This window comes from Macrobrachium nipponense, chromosome 20, assembly GCF_015104395.2.
Source record: "Macrobrachium nipponense isolate FS-2020 chromosome 20, ASM1510439v2, whole genome shotgun sequence".
NCBI classification, from domain to species: domain Eukaryota; kingdom Metazoa; phylum Arthropoda; class Malacostraca; order Decapoda; family Palaemonidae; genus Macrobrachium; species Macrobrachium nipponense.
Genome location: NC_061089.1, coordinates 75,878,823 through 75,898,822, shown reverse-complemented (window position 1 = coordinate 75,898,822; position 20,000 = coordinate 75,878,823). Strand labels below are relative to the sequence as shown.

At 36.7% G+C, this 20,000-nt stretch overlaps 1 protein-coding gene across 1 annotated transcript; it reads right to left on the bottom strand.

Moving 5' to 3' along the window:
* Positions 1-5,275: 5,275 nt before the first annotated feature.
* On the bottom strand, positions 5,276-14,640 carry LOC135220572 (uncharacterized). Its single transcript, XM_064257819.1, has 4 exons — positions 14,417-14,640; positions 8,154-8,690; positions 5,819-5,975; positions 5,276-5,572 (listed from the first exon to the last, which is right to left on the bottom strand). Exons 1-4 carry the CDS (start codon positions 14,425-14,427, stop codon positions 5,276-5,278), a joined length of 1,002 nt encoding a protein of 333 aa, XP_064113889.1. The 5' UTR covers positions 14,428-14,640.
* Positions 14,641-20,000: the final 5,360 nt, after the last annotated feature.

Genomic DNA, 20,000 nt, shown 5'->3' with positions numbered 1-20,000 from the left:
GGCATGAAGTGGATTTGCTTGATTGCTTGCTTGTAGTGAGAGCTTGAAGTGGATTTGCTTGATTGCTTGCTTGTAGTGAGAGCGTGAATTGGATTTGCTTGATTGTTTGCTTGTAGTGAGAGCTTGAAGTGGATTTGCTTGATTGCTTGCTTTTAGTGAGGGCGTGAAGATAAATTGCTTGCTTGTATTGAGGGCACAGTGGATTTGGTAGCTTGTAGTGAGGGCGTTAAGATATTTTGCTTGCTTGATAGTAGTGAGGCCACAAAGTGGATTTGCTTGCTTGATAGTAGTGAGGCCACAAAGCGGATTTGCTTGCTTGTAGTGAGTGCACTTAAGTAGATTTGCTTGCTTGCTTGCTTGTTTGTTTGTAGTGAGGGCATAAATTGTATTTGCTTGCTTGTTTGTTGTGAGGGCACAAATTTAATTTCCTTGCCCATAGTGAAGGCACAAAGTGGATTTGCTTGTTTGCTTGCTTGAGAGGTCTAGGGTATGATTGCTTTTTGTCCTGGATATGTCCATGTCCTGCTTGTAGACTTTTATGCTTGATATTGCGTGTTTGAGTTAGCTAGCTTGTATGCTTGCAAGTTTGGTTTACTTAATTAGTTTTATAAACTTGAAAAGATCCACCTTTGTCGGGGTGGCCACTGCCGCTGCGGCAAAGGTGGATTAGTGTTGTCCAGGGTAGAATTGGTTTACCATGGACAACCTGCACTTTTCTTTTACAGGGCTTCCATATTCTTTTAGGTTTGTCTTCCATTATATATTTCCTTATCTACTCCCAAATATTGATTTCTGTATTTCAGTTCTCTCGTTTGTATGTTGGTTAATCCTTCGGTTAAATGGAACTTTTCCAGGCCTTACCGATTCATTTCTAGATTTTTTACTAAGTTAATGCTAGTGAATGTAACTTTTCCAGACCTCTGGACTTGGTTTTATACTCGTATAGCTTGTTTTTTTTTAAATTCATAAGGTTCTTGAAGAGTCTTTTCTAACTCCATTTAGGACTTTTATAACAAGGATATTTTTGGTAATACAATAAGTTCTAATAGTCTTCAAATTCCCCAAGTGTATTTAGTGACTTGAATGTATTAAGTGTATTCTTCAGCCTTCCTTTTTTCATAAACACTAGAGGTTTAGTTCACGATCTAAAGATAAGTACTCATGGACTTTTGGAGGGAAAGGCGAGGTAGTGGTTTTAGTTTAAAATTTGACTGACGGGTTCATGCCGAGTGACAGATCCTAATATAATGCATTTCATGACTTACTTGCTACAGTGTTATGTTTAATTCGATGGTTTTTTTTTTCAAATATATCTTATTGCAGACTTAGCCCGTGACAATCCGATGTCTCAGTGCCATTAGGGCACTTCAAAGATGCTGTGTAGACATAACTAAATGTTTCTTATAAAAAGTCGCTTCATCCCTTAGCTGCACCCACATTTTAATCTTGATTAGACCTCCGTTCCCCCTTCCCTCCATCGCTGTCCAAACTAACAATCAGTCTTCCTCCTTTCAGTGTTGAAAGCAGTGAATGGCTGGAAGCGCTGCATTACTTGGTTTAATGGCTAAATGCACATAAATTAAAATTTCATAAGTTTGTGAAAACATCCTAGCAGCAGTTGTAAGATACAGCTTTTAACCACCTTCGTATCTTGACCATCGTTGTCGAAGGAAACTAGAAAAAATTGGTTAAGTATCTTTTACAATGGAGTTTATGAATTGAGGGTATATTTGCCATAACTTTGTTCCATTCTTAGCTAACTATCTTTGGGCTGAGGGTAAAAATGATAGTATCTCTGTAAATGCGATGAGTTACAACCTATATATTTATCACGCTTGCTTGCTGTTTGACAATTGTTCTGGACCACTCCTTTGTGTATCTGATCGGACGTTTGGACACTGAACCAATCGTTCTTCAGTCTGAAGACCATCTTAGAACTGCAATGCAAGACCTTTCGATTGAACAGAAACTGATGCCATGAAGAGAGCTTAACATGAAGTGTTGATGATACTGGGGAAACCAGCTAATCTAATAAAGAAACCACGATTAGAGCCAGGCTGTTTGTCGTCAAGGAAAAATCCACTAGAGTTGAAAACTCTAGTAGCCTGTGTACCTGGTCATATGAGCGTCAAGATAACTGCCAGGCTTACTTCCACAACCCGTTTTAGTGACCTACTAAGTTCTATGGATTCCTTGCGATTGAATCAGTCTGTCGACTTGTTGGAAAACCCGAAATTTCTCAAGTTAAAGCAGTTTCGTCTGTACTGCAGCAGTTACAGCTGTGAAATTTCGTAGGGCGGCTGGCTGTCAAGATATTTTGACAGCTGTCGGGCACTGGCCGAAGAAGGAAGATTAACTGTAGTAGGTTCTTTCACAACTGTCTTTCCAAGGTAATAAATTTGATTCGCTAAACCCTCCATTTTTATTTTCCTGTGAATGTGTTATGATTGTAATCAGGCATTTTAAATTTGTAAACTTTTCCTTAAGTTTAGTTGAACTTAAGAATCTGTCGAGAAAATTTGCAGAAAATTTGTAGAAAATTTACAGGAATGGAATTTGATTAATTAATGTCACCGCAAATGATAATTTTATTAGATTGAAAGTGTCATGACTTATTCTTACATATAAATCCCTAACCGGCTTTCTATTAAGCTTAAAATTGAAAGTTTCTGATAAATCTCCATAGACCAATCATTAACTAAAGAAGGTGTTACTTACGGTGAATATTAGCAAGATAAATTGTTACTATAAAGTAAACATTTTTCAAAACTATTTGTGGTAATAGAAGTGAAAGTAATGATTAAAAATAAACTCTTCAAAGCGTTCATTGCTGATCTAAATTTGACTTGTCTTCTGCTCTGTAGATCGAGAAAGTACTTGAGGGAAATAACGAAAGAAAATTTAGTAAATAACTAAAGTAAATGCATTCGTACTAACGAAAGAAAATTTTACGAAATGAGATTAAAGATTAAAAGCTTTTGTAAATAAAAGAAAATGTTTTTGTAACAATTGCCGCTTTAAGTATAAGGGCCAGGGAAACTTTCTCTCTCGGCCCTCGATCGAAAACTGGGAGCTTTTCATTCAGTTTATTGATATGATTTTATATAGTTAAAGTTGTATTTTGGATTTTCCTAAATAAAATTAATATTGACCAGGTCACTATGATTAAATAAAAAAAATAAAATTGAAACATCAAAGCCTACAGCAACTCACTATCACGCAGATCCAATACTCAAACAGTATGAAACAAATAGAAATGAGTATATATTTCGTGAGAGTATTGTGAAAGTGCTGTAAAATACTGTCAATAATGTGTGTAGCATAAAAAAAACCTGTCAATGTTTGTGTTCGATATAAATCTCGTGTTACCTGTTAGTTTACTCCTGGCAGTCGTAGCAAATGACATGAGTGGTGAGGACAAACATCCGTCTGACAACGTGCATACCAACGTGCATACAGTCCTTGTCTGGCTGGCTACCTTCCATGGACAGAAGGTGCACCTCTTCTTGGTTCGCAGGCCTGGAGTAGAGTTCACTTCCCGGAGTCTCGCATCCTCCGTGATGCCAAAGCACGACCTTATCAGATTGCTGGCTGATAACTTCATGCCAGTCTGTTGTAGCCTTCTCAAAGCCCAAGGCTTCACCAATTCCATAGCCAGGATGTGCATGAATGCACGTTGCAATTTAGTTTGACAGCCATCTTTGAGTTTACTCAAAATGAATGCATTGATCACTGCAATGTTGACCATGCCGTAAAATAAAGTGGCCACCACCATGTCTTCCTGCTGCATGAGTAGCGGCTGCTCATGTCATCCAGGACATCCACTCTTCCCTTAGTTTTGTTGTAGAAATGGATGATCTTCGGTTTCTTTTTGTTTCCAAGTTGTGGTTTGCTGTGTTTTGATGATAAAAGGAGGACCACTTTGTCTTGCTTGGGTTTGTAAGACACCATGGTAGCATTTTCTGTGAATAAAAATGCACCAGTGTCCACAGGCCGTTTCATTCTCGGTCTAGCATCTCTGAGGGGGACACTTTTTTTACATGATGTCCTCACTAATGTTGTTAGTCTTTTGTAGAATGCCGTCACCAGGGGGAGAGAGGTGAACCAACTGTAGATAGTGATGATGTGATGACTGCCCAGAAACGGTTTACAAAGACTCAAGGTGTAGTGCTCCCCCAGTTTTTCTGCAGGTACTCTTGGCTTTCTGTTCTGCCCCAAGTCAACCACACCATTTAGCATGTAAAAGCTTTTGGCATCACATGCCATAACTAATGCCATAACTATCTTCAGTGCATATTTTGGTGGCTTGTTCCGCATGTAATACCTAGAAGTGCATCTTCCCCTGAAGGCCAGCAGCTGTTTTCATCTACGGTAATTGAACTTTTCCCAAATGTTCCTGAATGCGGTCATCTTATCTTCCTTGTTCCTTTTTTCATGTGTAGTCTCGTCATCGAACTGTAGAGCCCACACCAGAAAGCAAAACCTTTTATCGTTCATTGCTGCACAATATAACTGGCACCCATGCTGTGGACTCCAAATTTCTTTGAGTTATTTTGTTGTCCTTTTTAACACCAGACTGTACTAGTATACCAACCAAAGCCTGTATCTCTTCTGTGCAGGTGTGTCCTACTGATGCTCTTTGTGGTGCAGCTTTAAATGCTGTTGCTAAAATATCGGTTCTTTGGTTCGTGAACCTAACTATGTCCGCCAGCATGTCGGCATCAATTAAAAGGGAAAGCAAGTCACTGGCGAAGGTAGCATTCATAGATGTTGCTGACAGTCCTGGTTGGGTAGTGGCAGTATAACTTCTTGACAGTGGTTCCCTTGACCACACAGTTTTGTCCGTTGTGTGGCACTTAGATGCTGTTAGATTAAAAAAAAAAGAAATTCTCATCAGCATCACTTGTGGAAGGGATGGCAGTGTGGGGGGCTGCAGCATCCTGGCTGGGTGTGGAAGTGAGAGTTGAAGCATCCTGGGTGGGCATGGAAGTTGGGGCTGTCGGCGCTGCTGTATCCTCAGTTAATGTGGCTGTGGATAGTGCATCAACTTGGTAGGGCTGGAGTGTGGACAGTGTTGTAGCCTCCTCCTCTGTACCATTGGAGATTGAAGAGAGTCCATCCTCATCCCAGTCCATCCTTATCCCAGTCCATGGGTAAAAAATCAGATTGAGAATCCTCTGACACATCACTGACCATAATTCGACATTTCTTGGGTGGAGGTGTTGAATGGTACAAACGTTTGGTACCTTACTCTGGTACACGTGAGACCTCCACATCAGTCACTATCACTATCCTCATTTACCGATACTGGGGTGAGGGCAGAGGCACGAGAGGTAGAAGGTTTGGGAGATGGGTGGGTGCCAATTGGTGTGGTGGGATGACCCACTTCTTGCTGGGAGGGACCTGCACTATCAGCCACCTCACGCACTTCACTCACTATGAGAGCCTCACTCCCATCGCTGCTTTCTAGGGCGATTTCTACAGTTTTGTCAAACCTAAAGGAGTTTATATAGCCCTCTAGGGCCTCCTGGCTATAGTAGTGTAGCTTGCATTTTGCAGCCATTACCACTATCTTCAACAAAAAAAGAAGGAAATATATATACACTATATAAATTCATTTGGGTCATGGTTAGGTATGCACAAGACATATTTATGCTAAAATAATTCCCTAATACACCAGCACAACACTTATTACATGATTCAACATGGCATCCTACCTAAATATCTATTTTACAAATTAACATATTTGGAAGTCCTGTGCCAAATGGATACACTGCTACTCGACATAGTCATGAAGAGGGAGGGCACAAAAACGTACATTCTCACTGACTTTTAGCAGTAGACTGCATGTAGGAACCTCTGGTAGTTGCCAATTAGCATTATTTCTGGCGCAATTGACCGGGAAACTCAAAAGTAAAAATAATGATGCCAACTGGCACAGGTCTTCCAGTCTTGGGTTAACCTGCGGTAACCAACTGAAATGATGGTAGAAAAGTGAGAGCATTAGATAAAGGCCTGGAGAAAGTAATGAATTTAGGCAAAAGAATTTTTTTTTTTAAAGACGAGATAGTGCATGTCTCGGTTGAGATGTCAAATAGGTTGGGAAAAATAAGTTGGATGACAGACAGACCGATACAGAGTAGATAACGTATAGCCAGCAACAAAACCGGCGTCGCCCCGCCAAACCAGGCTTGGAGAGATCATGCCCTTCTTGCCCTGAAAGGTGGCCCAGTTCAAACCAGTACATATGTTGGGCTTGTCTTTATTTTTATTTCATTATTTCTCTTCGTTATGTTTGCGTGGCGTACTTACGAGTTCTTATTCTCTCTCTCTTCTTCTAGTTCTTTTCGTTGTTGCGGGTAATGTTTGAAAGGTTATTTGTCATATGGGATAACCTTCATTTATCACTTGTTACGGTTGAGTTTCTTCTCTCGTAGGAACATTTAGTTTATTGATTCTTTTCACAAAGTCTCTCAGGAGGAAATTTATAGGTTTAAAACATGGGTTGGATATCCTTGGGAAACTGGGCAAGTTAAACACCTCTTCATAAAATTTGCTTATATTAGGTAAAGTACAAGTTCATTTTACACAATACACTACTATCACACTACAATGGAACAGAGTGAGAAGGAACACAGCCTCCCCGTATAAGGACTGGTTCTTGACTGAGTTTCTCTAGGACTTCAAATGAAGTTTCGACCTAACTACTTCAATTTGCTCCTCCTCAATTATCCTTTAGGACACATCCTACTTCTTTATGAAAGGCTATCCTTACTTCCGGTGCCACCTCTAGATTCGTCTGATTGGTTTCGTCCCTCGACGGTAACCACCCACTGAAGGAGTCAAAGTTCATATTTTCTGGTTCGGTTTGCATTTTACTGTTTTCAAAAACAAGTGCAATCTTATGCTGTACACATCTACTCTCTTTTCTACCTTAACTTCTGGTAGATCCTTCATCACTCTACTTTCACTATATATATTCTACCAGTGGTTTTCCTAACTAAATTTTCCCTAGCTATTTCTAGACAGACTCTTGTTGTTTCCTAACAACACTCGGCCACCTACTGGCAGTGACCTCAATGCCTAAAATTATAAAAATGATTACATATAAAAAATACAATGTTGAAAGTAATCAAAAATGGTTATATATATATTCAATAATGCTAGTATATTAGTTACTTGAAGGCAAATTTTTCAGTAAAGACTTAATGGTGTTGAGTTTGTTAACAACTAACACTCTGACAATACATATGAAAGCAACTATGGTGAGTGCTAATAAAACAATTTTTACCATGGACATGATGGGGGAAATGCCATTCTTGTACATATGGAAAAATTGATTAGCTGCTTCAAGTTTGTCAAATGATCCTAACTCAAGTTTGGATAATTTGAAATCCTTGACATTATCAAAATTATTGATATGCCTAGATAAATTTAAGGTGTAAGAAGAAAAAAGGGTAGGCTTGTAGTAGATATAATTCAAAATAACTACTTCACAAGATGTTACAAAGGATTTTATGTTGTTAAACATTATCTGAGATTGATTATCCCTACAAGTGACCTTAGCTGTTACTTGATTCTGTGAAAACACTACCATTCCATCATACAAAATTTGAGCTTTGAAATCAGAACTGTAAGGGATATACTCACAGTTATTCTCACCATTTCTGTCATTAATTAAATCATCTATGCAATACAATTTGTTAAGTGGCTCATAAAAGTTCTGTATATTACAACAAACTCATTGGCTTCAAGCATGATACAATCATCAAAATCTTTGTCACTTAGTTTCACCAACAGAAGTGAATTTTGTTGCAATGCAAAATGTACTATGACTTGGTTCAAAACAATTGACTTGTTGTTTACTAGCATTGGAAAAGGGTAAATGGATATCAAGTTATTAACTTCATTATTGTTGAATGGTATCACTAATGCAATGTGATCAGAAACTCTTTTTCACGCTTATCAATCTATAGTAAGTAAGAACATCTTGCACAAGCGGTTTGAAGTGATGGTCTAACATACATTTTTCAATTTCAAGGTGCAACTCACTAGGACTGATGAGGTATGGTGATAAAATGTTTTTAGCAACTAACATTACTGCATTTAAAAGTTCCTTATGATTTAACAAAAAGGTTTCTGTTTCAAATAACAGTTGAGTCACAAACTGTGACTTGTTTAAGTCATTTATCTCTGTAGTAATATTCTGAGCCATATTGTTTACAAAGTCCTTTAGTTTAACAATCAAATTCTGGTTCTTGTTAGTTGCATCAATGACTTTAGTCATGATGGTACCTCGTTCTGCGGCCCACATTTCTAATTTTTCTATTCTAGCCCTATCTTTATCTACATCACCATCAGTAGCTACACCAAACAAAGTGTTTAAGGCTGTGCCAATGAATGGCAACAAGGATCTTTTCTTAATTCTCTTGGGTAAGACTTGACTAATATCTTCCCTAAGCTTTAACAAAATAGAATTGTTCTGGTTAGTAGACATGAGATTTTCAATTTGTCCCATTAAACCATTAAGTTCTTGTTGCTGTTCGTCGACAGCTGTGATGTTGATAGTTACAACCGCTATGTCGTGTATCATCTTCACATGACCATGTTCTTTTAGGATTGCTCCCTTCTTGATTTGCAAGAGGGAGATGCAGATATCGCTCACCATGAGCCATAGTGAAATCCATTTCCTGCAAATATATTCTAAGCAGTAAACGTTATACAACAATGTTATTGACCTGTTGCACTTGGTCCTATCTTTTCCTTAAATTGTATCTCGGAGTCATTAATGCTGATGAAGTATGGGAATCATTTACGTTACTGTTTTCCTTACTACTTGACTCCTTTAAATCTTTAAAATTCTTTAAATGTTCTTCCGACCAAACGTCGGAATGTACTATTTTAATATGGTTCCAATGTGCAACAGTTTCATTTAAAGTTGATTCATGCATTAGCTTAAATTTATTTAACTTTAATCTTTCTATTACTCTATATGGACCTTGAAATTTAGGACTTACTTTAACATTAGGTCCTTCAACTTTGTGATTAAGCACATATACTTGTTGACCTATTTTTAAGTCTGGGACTACTGATTTCTGGTTGTAATACTTACTAGACTTTTGATGTAACTCCTTCAATCGAGCTCTTGTGCCTTTTACGGTCTCGAAAGTCCGTCTTGTTTTCCATGCAACGTAGTCTTCGTAATTATAAGTATGTCTTGGTGGAGTTGCTTCGTCTAATAAGGTATTTGGCATTCTTTTCTGATAACCATATAACAGAAAGTGTGGGGTTTCCCCAATAGATTCATTTACAGTGTTATTAATAGTGAATTGTACGCCTTCAAGCATTAAGTCCCAATCTTCAGTCTTTGGAGTTACTAAAGTTTTCAGTACATCCTTTACCTTACGATTTGTTCTCGCAACTGCTCCATTAGAGATTGGTTTATAAGCTGTAACCTGACGCTTGTTAACTTTATAAAACTCACACAATTTCTTCAAAATGTCACTAGTAAATTCTCCTGCATTATCAGATAATAATGTTTGAGGGCATGAATGTCTAGTAATTATTCTAGATTTCAGAGCTTCTGCTACAGTAGTTGCTTCTCTGTTTCTGACTGGAATGATCTCAACATATCTAGTCAAGTAATCTATGAAAACTAATATCTGACGATTACCTCTAGTTGTGTTTGGAAATGGACCTACAAAATCCATTGAAACTACTTGAAACGGAGTTAATTCTGATGGATATTTCTCAAGAGGGGCTTTTACATTTACGTTACCCTTGTGTATGTTACAGATATGACAATTTTCAACAAATCTTTTAGCATCTTCATTGCAATTCGGCCAAAAATAATTTCTAGTGACTGTTCTACATGTTTTCTTTATTCCAGGATGTCCTGACAACTTGTAAGAGTGTGTTAGTTCTAATACTTCTTTGGTTAGTGTGTTAGGTACATACAAACGTGAACAATCATTCGGTTCATCTGATGTTTTATATAGAATTCCATTAATTAACTGAAATTCAGACTGATCATCCCCATTTTGCATTAATTTACCCACTATTTTTCTAATGTTAGCATCTTTTTGCTGTTCGACCTGAACTCTTTCTAAATCTAGATCTATGATCTGACAACTAAAACAGAAAGTATTAGTTGTGATTTGTTTCTCGTTTCCTTCTTGCGACCTCGACAAAGCATCTGCTATAGTGTTATATCTTCCTGGGATATATCTAAATTCTGGGGCAAATTCTAATACACTTATGAACCATCTGTTAAACTTCATATTATTTGTGAACGCTCTTTTCTTAAATAGATCACAAATAGATTTGTGATCTGTAAGCACATTGACTTTATGACCTAGCAATATATGCCTAAACTTACTTAATCCCCAATATAGAGCTAAGCACTCTCGTTCGGTAGTGCTATAATTTCTCTCTGCAGCATTCAAAACTCTACTTGCATAATATACTGCTCTCATTCTGGTTTTTCCTTGTTGCATTAAAACTGCACCTACACCTGTACTAGAAGCATCGCAGGCTAAGTAAAATTCTTTTGAGAAATCTGGATACACTAAAATTGGATTTCTTGTCATCATTTCCTTGAGTGTTTGGAAAGTTCTTTCATGTTCTGGCTTCCATTCATAAACTACATCCTTCTTTGTTAAATCTGTTAATGGTTTGGCTATAGTGGCAAATCCCTTAATAAAAGGGCGGTAATAGCCAACCATCCCTAAGAATCTTCTTAAGACTTTCAAGTTACTTGGGGCTGGATATGCTACAATTGCCTTTATTTTACCTTCCTGCATTCACAGTCCATTTTCACTGATGACATGTCCTAAATATTCTAATGATTTCATCATGAATTGACATTTCTTAAACTTTATCTTTAATCCTGCACCCTTTAGTCTTTCTAACACTGTTTCTAATGTCTTAAAGTGACTATCCAAGTCCTTGCTAGAAATGACTACATCATCTAGGTATACTGAAACATCCTCTATGTCTCCTAAAATTTGGAGCATTAATCGAGTAAAGGTTAGTGGGGCTGATGTAAGACCAAAGGGCATGACTTCAAACTGTAAATGTTCCTTATGAGTTCTAAAAGCTGTTAAGGGCTTGGATTCTGCGTCTAAAGGTACTTGCCAATATCCACTAAGCAAGTCTAGTGACGTAAATATCTTTGCTCCACCTAATTGAGCTAACATATCATTTATAACTGGCATAGGCATCCTATCTGGAATGGTGTGTGAATTTAATTTCCGATAATCTATTACCATTCTCCAAGTGCCATCTTTCTTTGGAACTAACAAGAGAGGTGAATTATATGGTGATTTAGAAGGTACTATTACACCATCTTGCTTCATTTCTTCAATTAACTGATCTACGATCGGTCGTTGACTTATTGGCAATCTATAGTTAGGGATATAAAATGGTTTAGTTCCATCTTGTATTAAAATCTTATGTTGCAAAGTATCTGTTCTGCCTAACTTATCTCCTTCTAAGGCAATGACATCCCTATACCTTTCCAATATTTGTAATAGTATAACTCTATTCTGAGGAAAGTCTGTATTATGTACTTCTTTATTTAGAATTGAACTCGGTTCTGTGCTAGAGAAGAATGCTTTTTCACTTAGTTTAGTAAAGGATTATTCACTACAATTCCTGTACAAAATTCTATACCAGGTCTTAGTATTAGTCTTTTGTCTGAAAAATTCTGGACGTATGTCTCACAGTTATTACCTTTCACGTGAACTAGAGAATTGTCCATCCTAACAAAGTCAGGTAAGTTTTCATTAGTTAGCATTACGTCTTTTTCATGCAAGTCTTCGTCTGCTTTAGCCCTAAGACAAACTTTGGTTAGACATTGCGGGTACAAACGTACTTCTCTAGTAAGCACAAATGTGACAGTATGGTCATCTGCAGTACTGATTAAACATATTTCTTCGTCATCTCGTATCTCTGAGAAATAACAGACATCTGTTTCATCCGAACTTTCATCCAGTAGTATTGTTGAGTTTAATTCGCCCTTATTTATTGTTCCTAATAACAGGACTTCATTGATATATTTTTCTTCTTTATTTTCATCCATTATAAGATATGTACAATCAATTTCTGATTCATCTTCATACATTGGTTCGCATGCATTAATATGTTCCGCGGCAATAACTTGTTCAGGGGCATTAAATTGTTCAGCTGCGTTAATTTGTTCAGAGTCAAAGCTCTGTTCAGAAGTCTGAGTATCAAGGCTTTCATTGTTAATATTATTTATTTGTGCACAATCTACCATAGAATCCTTCCTGGCTAAGGGCATTTCTTGTAAGCTATTATTTCTACCACTTATTCCACTATTATCTGTGCTAGCATTATTATCTATCTTAGTTTCTTGGATGTTCGCTTCTCTAGAAGATGTCGTCTCAGATAAATTGATCAGATTTATGCAAGATTTTCCTTCTTCTAGCTGAAAACAAACAATTTCTCTATTTCTGCGTGGTAAATTTATTTTATTTTCTCCACAATCTAACATTATTCTACATCTCCGCATAGCCTTATATGAAAACAGCGCTTCCGTAGGATAAAACCTTTCTTCTAATACTACAAATACTTCCTTAAAAGTTTTGTCTAAAATCTCTATATCCAGTGTGACATTGCCTACCGCCTTTATTTGTTTTCCGGCTATTCCCTTTATAATTCTACCAGGACCTTGTATTTCTGTGTCTGCAAAGCCTAAATGTTTTGTTAATGTTTGTTTATCTATTATATTTACTGTACTGCCTGTATCTAAAAGGATTGAGCAGGGTTTATTATTAATTCTGGTTTGGATGATAGGTAAATCTTCTTGGCATATTTCTTTATCCTTTACTGAAAATACTATCTCCTTATTTTCTTCAAAAGGAAACTTGAAATTATCTTCCTGACCTACCGTAACTATTTCATTCTCATTTTCTACTGGTAAGGAAGCTTTCTTTTGTATTACCCTCTTCTGTAATTGTCACTGAGTCTGATTATTATTTTGGGGTGTATTACTTTGGGCATTATGGTTAGTATTGGTATTTCTGAACCAACAATTTTGTGTTAAGTGACCTGTCCTATTACAATGAGAACAATACCTTGGTCGCCTACAATTCTGAGTTGTGTGGTTGGAATAACCACAATTGGCACAATTTTGTTCCTGCTTGTTATTTTGTGTTTTATTATTATCTCCGGAACTCTGATTGTGGGTTGGGCTGAACGAATTTGGATTATTATTGTTTGGATTTCCTCTATGCTGTTGAGGCCTATATTTACTATTCTTGTTTACTTGGAAAAATTTCCCATTACTATACCTTAGATTATTCCTAGGATCTTGTTTTCCCTGTTGTCTATGCTTGATATTTCTAGATCTGTCTGGGACACTATCTGTCTTTCCCTGGAAATTATTTCTATTCCTACTAGGGTTTCCATTATTTACAAAACCTGTAAATTCTTTTGTCAGATTCAGTCCCTTTTTGCACATTTCCTTTTTCATAAATCTTAAAGCTGCTGGACTATCCTGCTTAGGATCAGGATCCTATTTCTTAAAGACTCGTTTTTCTTCTTCCCCGATAGCGTCATATACTATACCATGAACTATGTAATTCAAAATCTCTTGCATACTGACTAAATCCTTTGTATCACGACTAAATGCATCACGATCGCCAATAACTACGCCGGCTCGTTTCAAATCTGTGGTTAAGTTACGGATAGAATTTTCGATGTCGGTATGTAAGTTTGCAATACTATCCCCATCGTACTTCTGATGCAGGAACCTTGTGAGGTTGTACCACTGGTCCAACAGATTAACAGGCTCCCAAAGTTCTAGGCACACCTTCTTAAATTCAGCGAAGGTTGGAATCTCCTGAAACTTAGCGGACGTGAAAGTGCGATGTGCATCTCCCCGTTCTGAACTAACATAAAGTAACGCTTCATCTATTTTCTTGCGTTCATCGGTAATTCCACTAGCTGAAATTCGACTTTCAGTCTCTGTTATCCACTGAGATACTGTATATGCTTCTAACTTAATTTTGTCAGGATGACCCCTTTCTACATTACCGCAAAAGCGTGTAGCCTGTGTTATTACAGCGGCCTGTGCCATTCTAGAGTACCTAGTTTGTACTTGCAATGGGTTAGTAATGTTATTATGATTATTAACAATCACACTAGTCGTGGGTCTATTTGCTACTGTCGAGCTCGGTATTCTGGTTGGACTTTCGCTATGCGATCGTCGTGGAAAATGCGTCTGAGTATTTAGTCTCGAGCGTCTGTCAGGAGTTGGACGTAGGCTATAATGACTTGGGTCGGGAGTTCTGCTTCTTTGTAATCTAGTAATAATTTCATGAAAGTTACGATTCATACCAACAGCTAGACTAGATACAATTTAAAAAAATAGATGCATTGTTGTACTTACATTATCTTCATACTGAGTCTGTCTTCCTTATTGCGATCCCTAGATAATCTATATGATTTCTCTTATTTCCTAGTGTTTCCTTCCTTCAATCTGGAAAAACATTAACATTAGTATATGCCGTTATTCCTTATTCACACCACTGCACTTTATGAACTGAATGACAATATCTTTATTGTTCTAGATTTATCACAATCAATGAAGGAAGAAAGAAAATTATTTTATCTTACAACTTTACGGCAAAGAAAAATTTTATCTCTAACTACTTGTTATGAACTATTTTATAAAAACATTTTTTATTTTATTGCAGTGTGTGAGAATTTTCTATTTTGATTTATTTTCAGACGTTAATCTATCAGGATACTTTAAACTTTTCTTCTTGTTGCTGGTTGCCGATCACTTCTGCGTCACCGTCCGGCTCTTCTTCTGTTTCACTTGTGGCGGCGTCGTCCGTGCGCTGCCGTAATTCACACCACTGTTGAAGTCCACTGCGCTGCTTTGTCCATGGGAAAAAAAATCGTAGTGATGTATGGAGAAATGGGCGCTGTCTCACCAATTATGATAGTTTAGCACTCGTAAGTTGATTGAAGAATTCCGCCGTCAATCGCCTAACCGTGAAGTTCTCGCTGCGTTGTATTCAATCTTCTTCTATCCGCCTTAATGCGTTTTTGCGTTTTTCCTTTATCGAGTTTATGGCTTAGGAATGCGGTGATCCTAGTTCAGTATTCTTCGTAGAAATTCACTGCGTTTCGTCGCTCAGTTTTCGTTCTCCTTCTCAGCAGAATCGAAGTGTTGTTTGGTCTACGCTGCTCGGAGTTGTTTCATTATTTTCCGTTGCCTTTTTTTTTTTTTTTTTTGTTTTTTTTTTCTTCGTTCTTCGAGTTATTGAACTCGGAATTTCTTCTTTTTAATTGTAGAGTTCGTGCCTGGTTTTCTTTTATGTTTCTGGCGCTTAAGTATCAGCGCTCTTTTATTGGCAGTTTTATATCTTCCACTCTGTTTAATTTTTCCACTGTGTGTGTGTGTGTGATTTTATATCGGTGTTTTTGCACTTAGAATCCCACCGCTGCCACCACTTATGTGACGGGTATTTTATTTTTATTTCTCTTCGTTATGTTTGCGTGGCGTACTTACGAGTTCTTATTCTCTCTCTTCTTCTTCTGGTTCTCTACGTTGTTACGGGTAATGTTTGAAAGGTTATTTGTCATATGGGCTAACCTTCATTTATCACTTGTTACGGTTGAGTTTCTTTTTTTCATAGGAACATTGTAGATTATTTCATTCCTTCTAGCTATGTCTCTCAGGAGTTTCTTCTTATTGTCTTTGGCATGGGAAACGTCTCAGGACTCTGGGCAAGTTAAACACCACTTACTTATTTCTTATAATTAGATAAAGTACAAAGTTCACACTATTGATTGACAACACTATCACACTAAAATGGAACAGAGGGAGAAGGAACACCGCCTCCCCGTATAAGGACTGGTTCTTGACTAACTTTCTCTAAGACTTCAAATGAAGTCTGGACCTAACGATCCTCTAAGACACATCCTACTTCTTCATGAATGGCTTTCCTTACTTCCGGTGCCACCTCCAGATTCGTCTGATTGGTTTCGTCCCTTGACGGTAACCACCCACTGAAGGAGTCAAAGTTCATATTTTCTGGTGCGGTATGCATTTTACTGTTTTCAAAAACAAGTGCCAATGTTTTGGTCTGGTTTACGAAACTGCTATTCGTGCAGTCTTATGCTGTACACATCTACTCCCTTTTCTACCTTAACTTCTGGTAGATTCTTCATCACTCTACTTTCACTATATATATTCTACCAGTGTTTTTCCTAACTAATTTGTTCCTAGCTATATTCTGAACAGACTCTTGTTGTTTCCTAACAACATCACTGAAAAGCTGTCGCTCGCCAAGCATTCGGTGGTTCGAGTCCACTTGGTGACTGGCATCTGATAACTCATAAATTCCTCTTCGATATTTTTCCTGAATGTGAGTGATTTTTATATTAAATGACATTTTTAGCTAAAGGTCGGTGATTATAAAAAAAACCACGGTCTGTATTTATATTTCATTACTATGGGATAGGCTTACTTTAATAAATGTAGTCAAACCATGGCTTCTGGCCTCAGATGTTATAAAATTCACAAAATCAGTTTTTATACATTTTTCTATTAACTGAAACAGTTTTGGTTAGTCTAAAAGGTGAAAGAAGTATTTTCCTAACATAACAGTTAGCCTCGAGCAACTAGAAGATACCATAAATTCGGTGGTTCGAATCCACTTGGTGACTGGCAGCTGATAACTCATAAATTCCTCTTCGATATTTTTCCTGAATGCGAGTGATTTTGACATTAAATGACATTTTTAGCTAAAGGTTTGTGAATATAAACAATGCCACGGTCTGTATTTATATTTCATTTCTATAGGATAGGCTTACTTTAAAAAATGTAGTCCAACCATGGTTTCTGGCTTCAGATGTTATAAAATTCACAAAATCAGTTTTTATACAATTCTTTATTAACAGAAACAGTTTTGGTTAGTCTAAAAGGTAAAAGAAGTATTTTCCTAACATAAGAATTAGCCTCGAGCAACTAGAAGATACCATAAATAACGTTTTTTTTTGTCTGTAGCAACTGCGGGGGAAGGAGATTCATAGGAAAAATAAATTCATGGTCGAATCATTTTTAAGGCAGTGGGTCAGTGTTACGTTATACTGTTGTAAGTATTTAAAGACTTTAAAAAGCGATCATTGATTATTAATAATTTGCAAATGGAGACTGCATGTGGCACAGTGATCAATCAGCCTTTCCTTTGGTACTCAAGATATTAACATTAATGCTACCCTTTTTTTTTTAAGGCCATTATTAAGTACATTCCCTCTCGAACAGCAGGTTCTTGTGTAATTTCGGAATTAATTACTGTTTCCTGATTGAGCCGTTTGTTTTCATATTTTTATTTTTATTTGAAAGGATTAAATTTAGTTCAAGGTCTGCACTGATTGCCTATTGCAATAAGTCGAGAGAGAGAGAGAGAGAGAGAGAGAGAGAGAGAGAGAGAGAGAGAGAGAGAGAGAGAGAGATGAGGCTGGTGATTTCTATATACTTTGGGTGTTGTCCAGCGAGCCTTCTTGCCGTTACAACGGACTTATAAGAAATTTAAAACGGTGGAGTAAACAGTATATGAAATGAAGTTAGAGAAGAAATGAATAGTACAAGTTTATTCGCTCTTCTATTATCCTATTTAGACTTTCATTTATATCATTGAAGAGCCTTTCGTCTACACTAAGCATTGCCATATGTCCGTAAATGCGTTTAATAATTTTGACAACCCAACAATAGTCCCGCATCACACTTTTATTCAGTTTTCTTAATTGTTACAATTTAAATCACTTAAGTGTTTCATTATAAGTTTTCCCTAATTACGAAGAAATGGTGGCAATTATATATATATATATAATATATATATATATATATATATATATATATATATATATATATATATATATATATATATTATATTTATGTATATATATATATATATATATATATATATATATATATATGTATATATTATATATTTATATATATATACTATATATTATATTATAAATATATATATATATATATATATATATATTTAATAATTTATATATATTAATATTTATAATATAATATATTATAATTATATATATATATAATAAATATATTATTATAATATATAATAAATTATTATATTTATTATATATCATATATATATATATATATATATAATATATATATATCTATAATATATATATATATATATATATATATCATATATATATATATATATATATATATATATATGTGTGTGTGTGTGTGTGTGTGTGTGTGTGTGTGTGTGTGTGTGTGTGAGGGAGAATTTGGATAGGAGAAAGAAACGAAAGGACTGAAACAAAATACTTCATGTCAGGATGCAGCATAAGTGACCCCCTTCTTGTTTTGACCGTTAAGAAAGCCATGAGAATATTTGTGACTTAGCCTCTTCCCTTTTGTTCCCCAACAATGAAGTGAAGTTGGAAAACATTTTTACTTTCATTTTAACGACATGTCAAACAAGAGTTATAACCTGTCATCTCATCAGCCCGATCTACCAGCCATACGCCAAATCCCAAAAAAGGGTAACCTGCACTTAAGGGACCAAAGCCCCCTTTTTCCATTGTCTGTATTGTGGTCTCCGAACTAATTTATTAGAAACCATTAACAGATAAGATGCCCTCCAAGTGGGAGTTCACACATTCTCACGTGAGGTCTGACTGACCTGGTCCTAACCCTTTTTACCTGACCCAGTTTTCCTCGCCATTATTGTCAGAGCCTCCGAAGGGATTACTGTAGCCCAAACCAGACGTGACCAGAATCTCCATGACCGGAAGTGGCGTCATGCCCGACGACTCTGCCCCCCACTATCTCTGCTCTGCGTCATGATGCTGAACATGGCTAGACTCCTCTACATCTGTTCTCCCTTGAATACTGGACTCTGTCTAGAAGTCCACCGTGACAGCTCGAACAAGTAGTCATCCTTAATGTTCCTGTAGGACTGTTTGATGAAAAGCGGCTCCTCTTGATTCCTTGGTGAAGCCCGCAAGGGACCCACTCCCTTCCGGTGACGGAATGGCTCTGACTATGCCTGTATTTTTCACGGACTAAGGTAACTGAAACTGGAAGTTGTTCTGTCGGCCCTTCACCAGCTGTGCCTAGCACTCATTCCTTGTTCCAGCGGTTTTCTCATATTCCCATTTCTTACCATTCCCGTCTCCGTCAGAGACCCATGAGAGTTTAAGTAACTGTGAATTCCTTGTGAAATGAGTGATAGTAGTACTCTCTCCTGTACTTTCAGCAATTCTCATTGCATTAACGTAATCTTGAAAGATTTATGAATAGGGTATCTTGTATAATTCTCACTTCACTTGTATCATTTTATGCTGGTTTAGCATCATTGGGATTTGTATTTCAATTTTGACTGCTTTGCAGATTCACGTAGACTGTCCCGTTGCCTGCCTCCCCCTAAAGATCAACAATGCCACTCAACGTGTTCTGACTGTGCCAATCTTTGGATGATATTCCTGAGATGCCATCAACAGCTTACACTCGCTTACAGTGCTCCACTACTTGGTGTTGACCAATGTTGTTAATTTAAGTTCTTTGTCCGTATTTCATGCACCTACGTGATCCAGTAGGAATAGTGATTCTGCTTGCAATTAGGTGGCACCATTGTTTTGCATAATTTACAAGAGCCAAACAGCGCTTTTGTAAATTGTTTTGTGATACCCTTACAGAAATTATATTATTTTTGTGGACAAATTACATTTTCATACAATGCTTTGAAAGATGATTTTTGGGTTTTCTATGAAGGTTCCTGCTCTTTTCTGGTCATAGTTTGCTTGCCCTCTCAGCCAGCATAGGCGTATTCGCGCAAGGTATATTTTTGAAAAGTGTCAAATTTTAGATTTTTCATATTAAACTAAATAACCTGGCACGCAGACTATATATATATATATATATATATATATATATATATATATATATATATATATATATATATATA